Raw genomic sequence first — 16,189 nt, forward strand, 5'->3', positions numbered from 1 at the left:
AATGTGAGTCAACCTAGTCTCCATTGTTCCTCTTCTCTCCATCAGTTTCTTTAATGGCGTCTCCCAAAACTAACTTCCCTCTCACTCTCCAGCCCTCGGCACCCACCATTCTGCTCTTTGACTGCACGGCTCTCAAGAACCATCCATAATAGAACCACATCCCACTCCTCCCTCTGCGTCCGGCCCTTCCCACCCAACACAGTGCCCTTAGGCCCGGCCCTGCCGCAGCAGGTGCCAGATCTGCCGATGGACTCGAGCTATTGTAAATAACACTGTTTGAACACGTGTGTACAAATGTTTTCCTGAGTTTAAATTTTAAATTACTTTTTATTTTATTTTTTTTGGTATACACTGACAGGTGGAACGGAGTTGGCTCTGAGCCCCGGCAGCTCTCTGAAAGAGTGACGTCCACCGTGTCCTGTCCTCACTCAACAGCCCCGCTCAGCTCCCAGGATCCTGTCTGTGGTTTCTTTTGTGGCGTCAACCCGTCTTATTTTTGTACTCCTCTTTTCCTGCTGCCTTTTATTTTTCCCAGCCTCGCTGTCTTTTGCACAGAGCCCTGCCTTCTCCTGACGTGCCTGAAATAGGACAGCTTCAGTTGTGTCACTTTTGTCTCCAGTGACGTTTCAGACTTAATTTGCTCTCACACCCATTTGTCTCTCTGGCAGTTCCGGTATCCGTAGAGTTCCCCTCCAACACCTTATTTCAAATCAACCGATATTATCCTATCAGCTTTCTTTTCTCTCCAACATTTGCATCCATGCGCAGAAATGGGAAATACCAGGATGCAGATGATCTTAGAGACCTTCGTCTTTAACGACACAGCTTTGCTCTTGGCGTTCTTTCCTAATTCTACCATTTTTGCCTTTCCAACTCAGCCTGTTCCTGATGTCTTGGCTGAGGTCTCCATTTGAGTAGGTGACCACAATGTCGATGCCTTTCTTCCTATCTACATTAAAGTTGCGTATTTTTTCTGTTAGTCGTGACACGGTCGTTCTGTTTTTCAGTTCTTTGAGGAAGCCCATGCTGTTCGCCACACACGCACCGTTTCCGTCCCCAACAGTGCACAGAGGTTCCCCCCTCTTGACATTCTCACCAGCACTGGTTGTTTGGGATTTCCTTTCAAGCCAAAATTTTTGGGGATGCTTGAAATCCTGACCTGACTTCCCAATCTGGGGTTTTTTTTTTTAGCTTTTGATTTCCAGAAGTGCTCCATGAGTATCCAGGCAGTTCTCATGGATCCCCAACTCTAAGCTGACATCATCCTTGGAACAGGTGTATTAATCCAGGTCCCTGCGGGTCAGGCCACTGGCTGACTCAGTTGATAGCACCCCTCGGTACTCCTCCCTTCTCTGGATGTAGAGATGTGATGGGGAAGGCACTGCGTGTGAGCCTAGGTTCACCAACCTCAGTTCTTGAGTTGTGGCTCAGAGAAGAAATCAGAGCCAAGACTCAAATTATAAGAGAAAGTTTATTTAGAAAATCATGGGGGGTGGGGAAGTGAGCTGTAAAAGACATGGGCTTAGAAAACAAGTGACAGCAAAAGAAGGGTCCTTGGAGCTTAGGGAGGTACGGGGCAGAGAGGGAGGGGGGGCAGGGGGAGACACTGCTTGTCTATCCTGAGGGGCTTTTGTCTGAGGGCTCCTTTCCATTTTTCCTTTTGGTTTATATATTTTCCCCATCTTTTATTTTCAAACTTTCTGTGTCTTTTTTTTAAAGTTTTCTTTTAGACAACCTATTACTGGATCTTTTTCTTTGATTCAACCTGAGACTCTCCTTTTAATTGGTGAATTTAATTAATTTATATTTATCATGATTCATTATGTACTTATTTCTGCCATTTTATTCTGTATTTTCCACTGACTACACATTCTTCTTTTCTTCTTTCTGCTTTCTGTTGGGGAGATTTTTCTTCTGGTGTAAATGTTCAGCATTCCAATCTGCCTGGAACCTATTACCCCAAAGCTCACATTCTGTCTGTTGCATGGCACTGAGATCAGATGTCAGAACTCTAGAAATCCGCCATTTACCCCAGTGGGTCTAAAACTGGAGTGTGTGTGAGAACTTCTTGGCAGCTTATGAGAAATGTTGATTCCTGGACCTCACTTTCAGAGACTGTGGCTTAGCGGGTATGGATAAACCCTGACTGTACTCACCGCAAGCTCCTGATGTTGATGCAGGTGGTTCACAGACCGTACTGCAGAGCCTGCTCCCTTCCAATCCTGTAACTTTCCCGACAGCAAGCTGTGCACTTGTTCTTTGTCCTCCTAATATGCGTCCCTGGGTGGGCTCTGATCCTCTCCTCCCCGGACCCTTACTCACCTTCTATTGTCCTATATGCTAAAAGAAGTCTCTAGACCCACTAATTAGGGTTGGTAACCCATTGTTCCTCTACTAGTACTCTATTTTACTAGTTTGCCTCATTATCATACAAACTTACTTCATTTAACGTTTACTGAATGTTGACCCCTGTAACAGGTGAGGTGACAGATGCTTCCAGACACTCAGCAGCCACTTTGCTAGTAAGCACGACTGTCTCCATTTCTACAGGAAAGCAAGAAGGAATACGGGCAGTTTGCTTTATATCACACTCAGTGGGGAAGCTGGGGTTTGAACCCAGATTTGTCTGTTCTATTTGTCATATCCCACTACTTTCAAAACTAATGTGATCCTAAGGAGCCTGCAATATAGCAGGGAAGTCACAGATCCTCTCAGTCTCTGGACATCTTTGTATCCAGGACAGTGCTTGGCACATAGGAACGCTGAATAACTGTCAGTGAAATGAAGCATGAATTTATCCTGTTTGTTTGTGTTTAATTTTTCTCTATCGGTGGCTTTCAAGTCGTGGGAATCACAATCCAGTAAAACAAAGATGACGCTCTGAGGACTGCTTGGGAAAACCCAGATTTGAAGACAGCGAAGGAAGAGCCTGTGCCATACAGCGAACCCCTCTGCCCAGCGGCTGCTAGTCATCTGAAGGCCAGTGTGTGCAAATGTCCACTGTGAGCTGGGGCCGCTTTCATCTCGCATTCTCTAATTTCTTTTGCTAATTAATTCTATAAAAATCTTTAAGCAATATAAAAATGTAATATTAGTACCATTTTCTCTTTCCTGTACTCAATTTTATAATGCTATTGTTGAACATAATAGAGCAAGCAACTATATGCAATTGTAAACATTATTGCTGAGAATTTGCATATGAACACACACCTTTTACTGTCTCTGGCATTGTTAACTAGGTTATAAATAGTACCGCTGACACATTGCAAACGGAGAGCACTTTTGATGGGCACACGCTATGAATGGGAGAAATGTTCAAACACAACGTTGAAGTTGGAAAGCTCTCATTAGGACTAGCCAAGAGAGGAAGTGGGTTATTTCCTAATTATAGCCTTGCTTCGAGTCCAGTCATATAGAGAGATTTATAGTAAAGCTTTCTAAAAATAGCTACTCACGCTACTATTTAGGTAAACGAGTGATGCATCCAGTCTACAAATATATCTGACAGTGTTGATGGACACTTTTAAGGAAATTGAGCTGTTCCCTTCGGATGAAATGGTCTCTTCCTATCTGTACGTGGGAAGGCGAAGGGAGCAACTCAGAGTGCTGGTCATGTTTACACCGCTCTGGAAGGTAAAGCTCACGTGAATGCATTCTACTGAACTCCTCTCTTAGCATTTGAAAATGTAAAAACGATCTGAAAAAATTTATTGGGACAGAACAAAAATACGCCACTCATTTTGAGTGTATGACCATAAAGATTATAATTAAGAGGGCAGTATCTTTGCTGCTGCTTTATCTTGCTAGAGGGCAAACATTCAATAAAGGTTACTGTGTGCTCTGTTGTGGTCATTACAAGGGGTAGGCATCCACACTACTGATGACTTTGGTGACAGATCTAACATTTGCAGACATCACTGTATTTTATAGGCTGTGGTCTGGTTTTCAAAGGTTTCAGTTTTGTGTTTGGTGTTATGGCTGAAGAGCAGCCGTGACACAGAACTTCACCGCTGAACTGCTATCCAGGCGCCAGCAGAGGGGCAGGGGGCTAGGGACGAAGTTTCCTTCCTACGCATTTGTTTTCAGGAATCTATATTTGCCTGAGTGCCCTGATACCATGGCGATGCGATAGCTTAGCAACAGCTAGATACAAATTAAGGTAATCTGTCATGCCAGCCAGCGATCATAAAGACTTGGTAGGTAGGACACTGGAAAGAAAAGTATAGATGTTTAATCAAAAAGAGACTTGCTCTCTCTACTACTTGCCCTTGTCCATCCTATATATGCATCTTTATAAAGAGATGAGAATCTTAAAAGAAAACAAAACCCAAACATACCCCAGGATTTATATCTGAGGAGATAAAATTTAAACCTTTCTTAAATGGGGAACAAAACCACATTTAGTCTGTCTTGAATAGGAACTAGCTCATAATGAGGCATGAGATGACATTTATAAAGGATTTTTTCATACTAGTGGGCCTTTGATTTCTGGTGACAGCTATCAGGACACAGGTGCGTGGAGTGTAAGCACCTCTGGCCAGGCAGACGTGGATGGCATGATGGGTACTGTCGTTTCGAAAGTGAGCGAACATACCGTAGGTTGCCTTTCATTATCTTTATTGTGATGATTTATATGTAAAGCAGGTAAAGTAAATAATCTGAAAGGAAGAGCATAACATTTGGAAAGCCAGAAGTAAATAAAATCACCTTGATTTTCAGAGCCATTGATTTTATTTTAAATACTCCAAAATGGTAAAATAAAGCCCAAAGCAAATAACTGTAAACCAGTTGAACAGAGACAGCAAATAGCCTTCGGCTTATGTGATAGCTCTCACATGTTATTAGCGGCTGCCTGCAGGGCTGTGTTGAGGAGGATTCTGAGGTTCTGTGGGGAAAAGGGCTGGGAATGATGAGTGAGTGTCTGTTGGGGTGGGGTGGGGGGAGCGACTAGAGGGTAAAAGACTTTTAAGTAGAATGGGGGGTATGGAAAGGAAGGTGTATTAGCACAAAGCACCCAAATACAAATTCTAAATTTATTTCAAGACTCACGTTTTATATTACATGCAAAACTTACATTTAATTCCACAATATATGTCCTTGGGATACCATAACAATTTAAAATATCATTTGTGGTTAAATTGCCTAACTTTAACATTGTGGGGAAAAAATGTTCACAGTCACAGGCAGGTTCATTCATTGTGTAGCTCCCACAGCACCTGGCAGGCATGGATAACCGTGGGAGTCTGAAGCCCACACCCAGAAGATCGATAGAATAAGTGTTTAAATTTGTGCACAACAACGTGAGATTTAGAGAAGTTAAGTAACCTGTTTGTCAATGGCAGAGCTGTGATTTGAGGAGCCTAAAGTCCATTTTCTTAAAAAGGACTGTCTATAACCGTCCCCCCACATTTGTGGTTTTGCATTTAGCCATTTCAATTACTTGTAGACAAAAACAGTAAATAGAAAATTCCAAAAATAAACCATTCATGTTTTAAATTGTGTGCCATTCTGAGTAGCGTGGTGAACTCTCACTCCCTCTCGCCCAGGATGTGAATCAACCCTTTGTCCAGTGCATCCTCACCACACACGGGACCCTCCCCTTAGTCACGTAGCAGCTGTCGAGGTCACAGACTGCCTGGCACAGCGTCACAGCGTTTGTGATCACCTAACCTTCATTTTACTTAGTAATGGCCCCAAAGTGTAAGAATAGTGATGCTGGTAGTTCAGATGTGCCAAAGAGAAGACGTAAAGACTCCCTTTCAGTGAACGGGTGTGCATAGGGAAAGATCAGTGTATCTAGGGTTTGATGCTGTCTTTGGTTTCAAGCTGGCACTGGGAGTCACGGGAGTAACCCCTGTGGATAAGGAGGTGGTGGTGGCTACTACTCTATATTCCTCCAAAGACAAGTACCAGGATTCCTTGGGGTGCAGAGGTTAGTACTAAATTACTGATCTGAAAACAGGCTTTGGAAGCCACAGAAGACCATACAGTAAGTAGTAGGTTGGCAATTTCAGTATCGCTGTTAAAAAAAAAAAAGCATGGTTTTTCTTTGGCGTGATGGGAAAGTTGTGGAAATAGCAGTGATGGTTGTTCAACAGTGTGAATGCAGTTAATGTCACTGAGCCATAATGGACTCAAATGGCCTGTGTTATGCTATATACATAGTGCCACAATTAAACAAAAAGGAAAATCATGTTTTATGAACTGGAAGATTAATGTTATGATGGCAGTTACCCAAAATTTGATCTATACATTCAGTGCATCCCTACTAAAATCCCTGCAGGCTTTTTTGTAGAGTTTGACAAACTGATCCAAACATGTTTATGGAAATGCAAAGGACCCAGAGTGGCCAAAGCAACTTTTTAAAAGATTTTTATTTATTCATTTTTAGGGGGGAAGGGAGGGAAAAAGGGAGAGAAACATCAATGTGGTTGCCTCTCACGCGCCCCACACTGGGGACCTGGCCCGCAACCCAGGCATGTGCCCTGACTGGGAATCGAATTGCTGATCCTTTGGTTCACAGGTGGGCACTCAATCCACTGAAACACACCAGCCAGGGCCAAAGCAATTTTTAAAAACAATTTTGAAAACGAAGAACTATGAGTACAAGTGGGGAATCTGGGTAAGACTGATGGATGGTGCCAATGCCCATGTCCTGGCCGTGGCTCTAGTTTTATAAGGTTGCCCGCCGGAGGACCATAAAGGCACATGGGGTCTCTCTGTGTTATTTCTTACAACTACTTGTGAATTCACAATTATCTCAAAATAAAAATTTTAATGAAAACAAAAAGAATTAAGTTGGAGGACTCAGTTTCCAAATTTAAAACAATATAAAGCTATACTAATCAAAACAGTGCAGTACTGGGATAAGGATAGTCATAGAGATTGATGAGACAGAATTGTGAGTCCAGAAACAAATCTTTATATTTATGGTCAACTGATACTCTAAAAAGTTGCCAAGGCAATTCAAAGAGGGGAAATAATAGTCTTTTCAACAAAGAGTTCTAGAACAATTCGCTGTGCAAATATAAAAAATACTAGTTTAGCCCAGCAGTTTTCAGTGGGGGCGATTTGACCTCCCAGGGGACATTGGATGACGCCTGAACACGAGTCCGGCCATTGCCGCTGCAGGCAGAGGTGCTGCGGGTGTTGGGCTGGTTAAGGCTAGATACGCTGCCTCACATCCAGAGGCGCACCTGGAGGACCCCGTGACAACGAACCGTCAAGCCCAATGTGTCAACAGGGCTGAGACCGAGAAACCCTGATTTAAGCCTTTATCTCACAATGTACACAAAAAGTAACTCAAAGTAGATCACAGACCTAAATATCCGAACTAAAACTGTGTTTTTTAGAAAAGAACATTGGGAAAAACTTCTGTGACTTTTAGGCAAAGATTCCTTAGATAGGACACAAAAAGCACAATCTATAAGAGAAAAAATTTATTATATTGGACCTCATCAAAATGAAAGACTTCGAATTTCTTTATTTAAAAAATATTTTATTTATTTATTAATTTTTTTGAGAGAGGAAGGGAGGGAGAAAGAGAGGGAGAGAAACATTAAGGTGTGGTTGCTTCTTGCGCACCCCATCCTGAGGACCTGGCCCACAACCCAGGCATGTGCCTTGACTGGGAATTGAACCAACGACCCTTTGATTTGCAGACCAGCACTCAATCCACTGAGCAACACCAGCCAGGACAAGACTTTGCACTTGCATTATGAAAGTGAAGTTAAGCAATAAACAGACTAAGAGCACAATTTGCATACTGCATATCTGATGAAGGGCTTGTATCCAGGATATATAAATAATGATTACAGTGCAATAAGCAAATAATCTAATTAAGAAATAGGCAAAAAGTTTCAACAGACATTTTACCAAAGAAGATATATAAATGGTTAATATACTCATGGGAAGATGCTAAGCATCATTAATCATCAGGGAAATGCAAATAAAAATCACAATGAGATACTACTTCATTCCTACTAAAATAGCTATAATAAAAAAGAGACTACAAAGGGTAGGCAAGGATGTGAAGAAACTGGAACCCACATGCGATGCTGGTGGATATGTAAAATGACATAGCTACTCTGGAAGACAGTTTGGCAACTTCTAAAAAATTAACCATAAATTTACCATATGATTAAGCAATTTTACTCCTGGGGATCTCCTCAAGACAAATGAAAACATATGTCCACAAAAAGACTTGTACTTGAGCCCTGGCTGGTGTGGCTCAGTGGATTAAGTGCTGGACTCCAAACCAAAGGGCTGCCAGTTCAGTTCCCACTCAGGGCACATGCCTTGGTTGCGGGCTGTGTCCCCATTAGGTGCATGTGAGAGGCAACCACACATTAATGTTTCTCTCACTCTCTTTCTCCTTCCCATCCCCTCTCTCTAAAAATAATGAAATAAATCTTAAAAAAAAAGACTTGTACTTGAATATTCAATAGCAGCATTATTCCTAATAGTTAAAAAGTAGAAACAACCCAAGTACCAATCAACTACTAAATGGATAGGTAATTGTGGTACATCCCTACAATGAAATACTATTTAGCAATAAAAAGGAATAAAATAACGATTAATGCTACAATATGGATAAACCTCAAAAACATGCTGAGTGACAGAAACCAGATGCAAAAGACTAACTCTTGTATACTTCCATTCACATTAAATGTCCAGAGCAGGCAGACTGGTAGCTCGAGACTGGATGAGTGGCTGCCCAGGGCTGAGGGCGGGACTAGGGGCTGACTGCAAACAGGCGCAAGGGGCGTTTCAAATGGAATTGTGGTGCTGCCTGCACAACTTTGTGAATTTACTAAGAATCATTGAACTTTACACTAAAACTCAGTGAATTTTACAGTATGTAAATTATATTTTGATAAAGCTGCTTTTAAAAAGGGGGGGCACTTTAAGCAATTTTAATTCTTCAAAAAAAAGGAAAGAAGGAACGAAAGGAAAGAGAAGCAAGGCATAGAATCGCATAACTGGGCAGCAATTAGGAAGCTCAAAATAAACCGATCGCCGGTGGCTGTTCTCCTTCGGAGAAGTTGGGCCCATAGGGAGCAGCCGCGGGACCCAGCCGAAAGGGCATGATCCTAAAGCTCCACTTCCACAAGGACTGGCAGCTGCGCGTTGCCACGTGGCTTATTCGGCCTGTGTGGAAGGCTGCAGGTGCCAAGGCCTGGTAAGCCAAGGTATGCCCCTTGCCCCCCGCCCTACCTCCGGACCCACTGGGCCCATAGTGAGATGCCCCTCCTGCAGGTACAACAAATGCTAGCAGGCAGGGCAGTGGCTACAGCCTGGAGAAGTCAAGGGTGGCTGGCATCCATGAAAAGGTGGCATGGACTACTGGGATCTCGATGGATCTGTGGAGGTGGACTGAGATCAGTGAGCCCCTGCAGGCCCACATGCCGCAGCCCAAGGAGTGTCGCTCCAAGCTCACCCTCTTCCCTAGGAAGCCCTCCGCCCTCAGGAAGGGAGACAGCTCTGCTGAAGAACTCAAGTGGCCAGCCAGCCACCCAAAGGCCAGTCATGCCCACGGGAAATGTCTACGAGAAGGAGAAAGCCAGGGTGATCACAGAGGAGAAGAACGTGAGGACCTCTGCCAGTCTTCGCATGGCCCGTGCCAATGCCCGGCTCTTTGGCATCCAGGCAGAAAGAGCCATGGGAGCTGCAGAACAGGATGTTGAAAAGAAAAAAATAAAGCGCTACTGGCAACCTATGATAAAAAAAATCGATAGTATCCCAAGTAAACAAGTAGGTTTAAGTTGCTGTGCAGTTCATAACACAAGGAGGGTGGCCAGGCAGGGGACACCACTAAAATGCCTGGAAAGTGAGAAGTGATGCGAACAGCCAAGTTACAGCAATGGATTTGAGGAGGGAAAGGCTGCCAGCGTAGCTTAGCTCTCCAAGCTTGATGTTGTTTTCCAGTTCATTTGAAAACTTAAAAAAAGACCCAAATAAAGCAAGACAATAACAAAACACAACAGAGCTCATACTGTTACAGCATGAAAGATTTTAGTCAGATACAGATTATTTTGCTTTCCTTCGAACGAACCCTAGGAATTCCCTCCCAAGTTTTTGAAGAAGCAAGATGGCTTCTCCTCTGACAAAATGGTGCCCCGTGGTCTTGGCCAAAAGCGGGAGCTGTGACAATCGAGCAAAGCCCCTTTCCTGTCCTGGGGGAATGAGTTTCGGGGAAAGGATGAAGTCATCATATTGAAGTGTGGCTGGCGAGGCAAAAGGAAAATGTGTGGAGGTGTGAGTCCATCCTGAGCTCATCTTGCAAGAATGAGAACTGAGAGGATTAACCATTTAAGCTGAAGAATTTTAAGGGAATTCGGTTCATAGTTTTAATCTGCTGCTGTGAACCTGCAGGGGCACTATTTTCCTAAGTCAAAGGCTTTCTTTATAGCAGGTTGGGAGGTTGACTTACGAAGTATTTACCAAAGACCCATTTACAATAGAGAAACCAACCAGGAACAAAATTTCAGATGCTTTGCTTAGAATTTAAGCTACTTATTAATAATGGTTGTGAAGACTACAGCACCGTGGAAAATGTTTATGATGTGTTATGGGAAAGCAGCAGGACCCAAAGTTGAATTTATACTATAATTACAACCATGTAAAAATGGTGCACGGCAGAAAAGGCTAGAAGAATTACAAATGAAATGCTGATACTGATTATGCTAGCAGTAAGATTGTCAATGACCGCTGTTTTTCTATTTTGCAAAATTTCTCTAAAGTGGTTATTGATTTCAATATGTTTAAAAAGTGAAGCATAAGCAAGTCCAACAGCCCTTGCAGTGGTGAGCCCACTCATGTGCTCATGGGACAAACAGTGATGGGCACACTGTTAGTCTTAGAGGCCAGCTGACTGAGTGGAGAGAAAGCTAATGTCCTTCTTCTGTGAAGATGGAGTCAGCGTCTCAGAGAGAAAGAGAGAGAGAGAGAGAAAGAGAGAGAGAGAGAGAGAGAGAGAGAGAAGCTTTCTCTTTCTGTGGAAGAAATAGATACTTAGGTAGGACACCCTTCACCAACAGCGTAACACCTAACATATCAGAACTCCAAGGGCAGGTGGGGTAAGCTAAAGGGAGGGGTGGACCCCACTACCAGTTCTGACCCCTCTGGACTCTCCCTGGGTGACACCTCTTTCTCAATCACCTTCAGAAGTATGTTATCTCCTTAATGGAAAGGCAGGACCCATCCTGAAGGAATAAAACAGTTAATTTGAGAAGGGATCAGGACTGAAAGTAGGAAAAGAGACACAGGTAAATGATTATCTTGTTAGATTGCTTTGTGTTTTTAAAGAAAGTGTAAATAACTTTATTATTACTAAAACATGATTAACAATAATGGAAACTATCAATAATAATGGAATGACAATCCTGTCCTCAGTTAAATGGATTAGAAAACCAGCCCAATCCATCTCTGCCCTTTTGTGCTTTGCCTTCTCTAGATTGAGAGGCAGTTATTACCGAGGCTAAAGATAAACCCTGGGGCTCCCATTGGTCAGAAAGGCAATCTTAACAACAGGGTTTCAGTGGGGAGACAAATGAAGAGGCAGAAAAGGACCTTCTTGCAACTAAGAACTCTAGGAAGGAGATCAAAAAGGGTTTTCTGAAAAGCAAGGTTTTCCTTATTAGTGATGGATCTGCTGTTAGCTAATCTTTTTTTAAAAAAGAAAAAGTATCCTTTAGCTGCAATTTTGTTGATTAAACCCAATTTCTCCAAATCCACTTGTCCAAAGTGATCTATGGTGTAGCAACTTGTCAGATTTTGAAAGGAGATCACGTAATCATGGGTTATTCAGATTACTTTCTGGTCACCAAGTTCAGTGTCTTTTACCGCGAGTGTGTAGGTGTCATCCACATCCGGGGGGTAGCAATAACATTGTCATAGATGAGATTAAAAAAGAGGGGGACTGGGTAGGGGGTGGTGGAGGGATTGAGCAAAAAAGGAAATAAGAGAGGAACTCCTGGACACAGACGGCAGTGTGGCTGGTGACTGCCAAGGCCGGGGGAGGAGGAGGGGGTATGGGGGGATGAACGGTGATGGGCAGAGACCAGGCTTGGGCTGGTGAGCACACAATGCGGTGCACAGATGATGTGCTGTGGAACTGTGCACCTGAAACCTGTATAATTTTGTGAACCAGTGTCACCCCCAGTAAATTCAGGAAGAAGAAAAGAAAAAGGATAAAGTCTTGAACCCTGGAGAATGAGACCTGGTCCAGGCGAATAGGTCACTGGTGCTTTATTTTTATAGGTGACTAAGAGAACCACATTATACGAGCAAGAACACTGTGAAAACAATTTAGTGTTATCATCAAGTAAAACTTACAAAACAGCTTAATGATAAACATAACCCTTGTCTTCTTTCAAACTACATTAACCAACCCTGAACGGCAAATGGCTATCTCATCAATATCTAATTGATATTGTTTTTTTATGCCAGAAATGTTTTTTCTAAGTTGGGGAATTTAAAGTATGAGGACTGAGTGGGGCAGAGAACTGTTGTAGTTCCTAAGGAAAGGGAATTTAAACGTTGAGAAAAGGCTGTCCCTAGGGGTGGGAACAGGAAGGGGAGTCGGAGAAGAGGGAAGCGTCAGAGCCCCGGTGGGCCCAGGCGCCAAGCAGGGAGTTTCGGTCAGCTGCAGGAGATGCTGTGGGGAGTCAGCCTGCAGGGCTGTGTCTTGGGAGAGCTTCACAGTCGGGCCTTCATCTGCGCAGTGTCTCCGGGAGCTGTGCAGTGAGAGACACCTGATTTGTCTAACAAGTATTCTTGGAGCATGTAGTGTTGCCACTGGTCTAGATGGTGGGGACCTGGAATGAAGGACCAATTGCTAGGACTAAGGAGTCCGTAGAGGTAAGAAGGAGCGCTGGTGAAGCTGGGAGGAAAGAGTGGAGGTGGAAGGAGGTGGAAGGGGGGAGTTTTATTTTAGGGACAGGGAGAACCGAGCACACTCAGGGCCAGCAGAGGAAACACGGAGGACTCAAGGAGATGGGAGACCACAGGCTCGAGATTTATGGAAAGGAGAAAAAAGACTTATTTGGAAAGAGCAGTGAAGGGAGAGACAGGGGTACTCTCTGGAAAGACTGTCAGGCGGAGAGGTGGGGCGTGAGGGTGAGTCAGTGGGTCAGAGGTGGTCCTCTCTGTAAATGGGGGCTGACAGTATTTACCCCAGAGAGTGGTTATGGGATTCAAACAAGGTGGAACAGTGAAGGCCCTTAACACAGAGCCTTTGCTAACGCAGTCTTTATTATACATAACTGACCGGGAGTCGTGTGCAGGCAGGTTCAGGGAGCTGAGCTGAGTGAGGTCTAGAGAAGCCAACTTGCAAGCTTGGGGGGACCCGACAGAATGAGGCACACTACTGTTAGTAACTGAACTCTTCCCTCCAGTAAGAAACAGGACATGGGAGCAATGACAGAGAGGGGGTGAAGGAGGAGACATTCTGAGGCCAGTAACTACCAATTCCTTGGGTGTACGCAGGCAGTGGGCCTCAGCAAGTGTGATTAAGCATGACTTGGTGCCCCCAATTTCTCCCTAGAGATTGTCTGAAATTACAATAATTTAATATGGGTTAACAGATAAATATCCCTAAAGAAGGGTCAAGGAGAAAGGCTATCAGTATTTAATATAATACTTTAGACTCTAAAGTAGCCCAGAATGGCTGATTGCTGCCCAACACAAAATCGTAAATTTACTTAGAGCATTGTGAGATTTTTTTTGAGACTACGTGTTGCAGTGTATTTAACGTGTGGCCCAGACAACTCTGCTTCTTCCAGTGTGGCGCAGAGACGGCGGAAGGATGGACACACCCGAGTGAACTATACGATGTGTCAGGGTTAACAAGTGCATGCCAAGGTGCCGAGGGAGCGGGAACTCTGCTAAGTAAGACCTGAAAAGACAGGCAGTGTGCCCTGTGGGAAGGGCAGAGCTCTGTCACTCAGTGAGGGCGGCAGGAAAGGTCCCAAAGAAAGCCGCAAGGTGCGTGTTGAAACAGGAGGAAAAGGACTTGTGGACATGGACAACTGTGTGGTGATTTTAGGGAGAAGGAAGGTACAAGGGACTAAACAGTAATGGACCCCCGCCCCCAATAAAGAAAAAAAAAAAGCCAGATGAGTTGTAAAAAAAAAGAAAAGAAAAGAAACAGGAGTCCAGGGCTGCACGTCACACAGAGGTGAGCCGGGAACTCTTCAGGTCACCTGTGGGGCAGCTTAGCAAGAGGCCTGTCACTAAGGTCTGTGTGTTCCTCAGAGCCTCTCTTTGGGTGTCACCTTCCTTGTCCTTGAGTCTCACGCAGCAGCATCTTTGTTATCTAGACAGTCAGAAATGGTGAACTTTTAGAAAACAAGACAAAGCTGGAAGGGGCTCCACACATTGTCGTTTAACCTTATTTCACAGGTGAGGAAATGGAGGGTCAGAAGGAAGCAACTTGCTTAAGGCAACACAGCAAACCCGCTACTGACCCAGAACCAGAAGAGCCTGGGGATCTGGCCTTGGGTCCTGCAGTTGCTGGCTACCGGCTAACAAAACTACACTACACGAGGAATGACTCCTCCTTTGTGGAAGTTAATGATTAAAACCTATTCTGATCTAAGCACAGTTACTAATTAAGCCAATTTCTGTGCGAAAAGACATTTCAAACAGAAGAATGTTCTCTTCAGCTAAATTTATAGGCCTTCAAATTGTAGTAGCATACACTGTACAATTAGAATATTTCGAGTATACTTAAAAATATTTCATAATACAATGCATCAATCTCTGTAGCTTTAAATTTCTCTTCATTGCATGCCTCATGCTGGGCCTGATAAAATGGTTTTGTAACTTTTGGGGCGGGGAGGAATTTAACTAAAATAACTTCACTTGGTGTTTGAGTGAACAAGGTAATAAAATCTGTTTGCTGTGTCCGCTGTCTCCAGATAGGGCTGTAATTACACCACTTGAGGAAGAAAGGTAGCTAAGTCTCGATCTAGATCATTTATGTAAACTCAGCCTTCTTGTCGACGGAGCTCTCAGATTGCAGGCGTGCAAACCGCAGAAGCCGGCCCACCGCACCACACGGGGACGGTGCCCGACTGCCGGCTGCGGGGCTGCCGGTGCTCCTTTTGTAGCTGGTGCCTGTGGTCGGAGACCAAAAACTGATATTCTGAGGTTTAAAAAACAGTATTGCCAAAGAATTCCCCAGGACAACAATTATAAACATGAAACTTGTAGAAATTAAAGGTATTCTTTACACCGAAGTCGTACAAATAAATGCATTTTACTTGAAAAAATGATCTTGTTCAGCTTTTAAAACAAGTTTTGTCCTTTGAGACAAATACTTGAAAAGAAAATTTGTCTTTAAGACAACAACCAATTTAACATTTGATAACATTTTAATCTCTTAATTCAAATATTTGGCATTTTCTTCCAGCAACCCCCTCCCCCCAAACCTTACAAAAACCACAAAGCGCAAAGTATATGCATGCCGTGTCTATAAAGACAGAGACACAGTTGCAAGAAGACAAAGCGTGTTTTTTTCTTAATTACTGAACCACCCTCTGTTGTGACAGATTGGCCACTGGTTTTTGATTTGACAGTGCTCCCTGGCTGGCATCCGTGGCGTTTCTCTTGACACCTGCCTTTCCAGCTTGCTCCGTCCTCTCTAGAAGGAAAACCACAGGCCACCGCCCTGGCGCCATCCCTGGCTCAGTCCAATCAATAGGGACTTATTTCCTGTCCATTTGCTGAGGTCACAGGAGCGAATCTCATTAATTATTTCTGCTACTACAGCTTCAAGTGCGCTTCTGGCGTGACAAGTAAAAACTGCTTGACCTTTTTCCTTCTATTTTGTTTGTAGCAGTTCCAAAAAGAAGGCAGTATTCATTTAGCAACGTGATAAAAGGAAGAAAAAAATCTGTACGTTTTTAAAGTCATTAACAAATTTATATATCTCATTATAAAAGCTCTCCAGATCACCTCATTCCTCAGTTTTTTCCGGCTAAAGAACAATAGTGCCTTTTTAACTTGGTGTCACGAAAATCTGGTCACAGCAAACACAATGTTTTCTAAAGCCGATCTGGCCTCCGAGGGAGGAAAGCTCTCCAGGGCCTTCAGTGCCTTGTTTCCATGGTAACGACACAGGTCAATAGCTGAAGTCACACCTTTGCCAGCTTTGATTGTTTCTCTCAACTGTTAGGAAACAAAT

General features: G+C 43.6%; 1 protein-coding gene and 1 pseudogene across 3 annotated transcripts in view; one reads left to right on the plus strand and one right to left on the minus strand.

The window, feature by feature from the left end:
- The first annotated feature begins 3,513 nt into the window (after window positions 1-3,513).
- LOC123821835 lies at window positions 3,514-14,582 on the plus strand (annotated as a pseudogene).
- A 776-nt stretch (window positions 14,583-15,358) lies between these two features.
- Window positions 15,359-16,189, minus strand: part of PDSS2 (decaprenyl diphosphate synthase subunit 2) — a 239,964-nt gene continuing 239,133 nt past the window's right edge. For 2 of the 3 annotated variants that reach the window (XM_045843763.1, XM_045843760.1), the window contains one exon: window positions 15,359-16,173. In XM_045843763.1, the coding sequence (XP_045699719.1) occupies window positions 16,015-16,173 (159 nt within the window). In that variant the 3' untranslated portion in view covers window positions 15,359-16,014. The remainder of the gene's footprint in view (window positions 16,174-16,189) is intronic. The other variant, XM_045843761.1, reaches the window with a different exon arrangement.

Source organism: Phyllostomus hastatus, unplaced genomic scaffold, assembly GCF_019186645.2.
Source record: "Phyllostomus hastatus isolate PE091 unplaced genomic scaffold, TTU_PhHast_1.1 phas_contig_40, whole genome shotgun sequence".
NCBI lineage: Eukaryota > Metazoa > Chordata > Mammalia > Chiroptera > Phyllostomidae > Phyllostomus > Phyllostomus hastatus.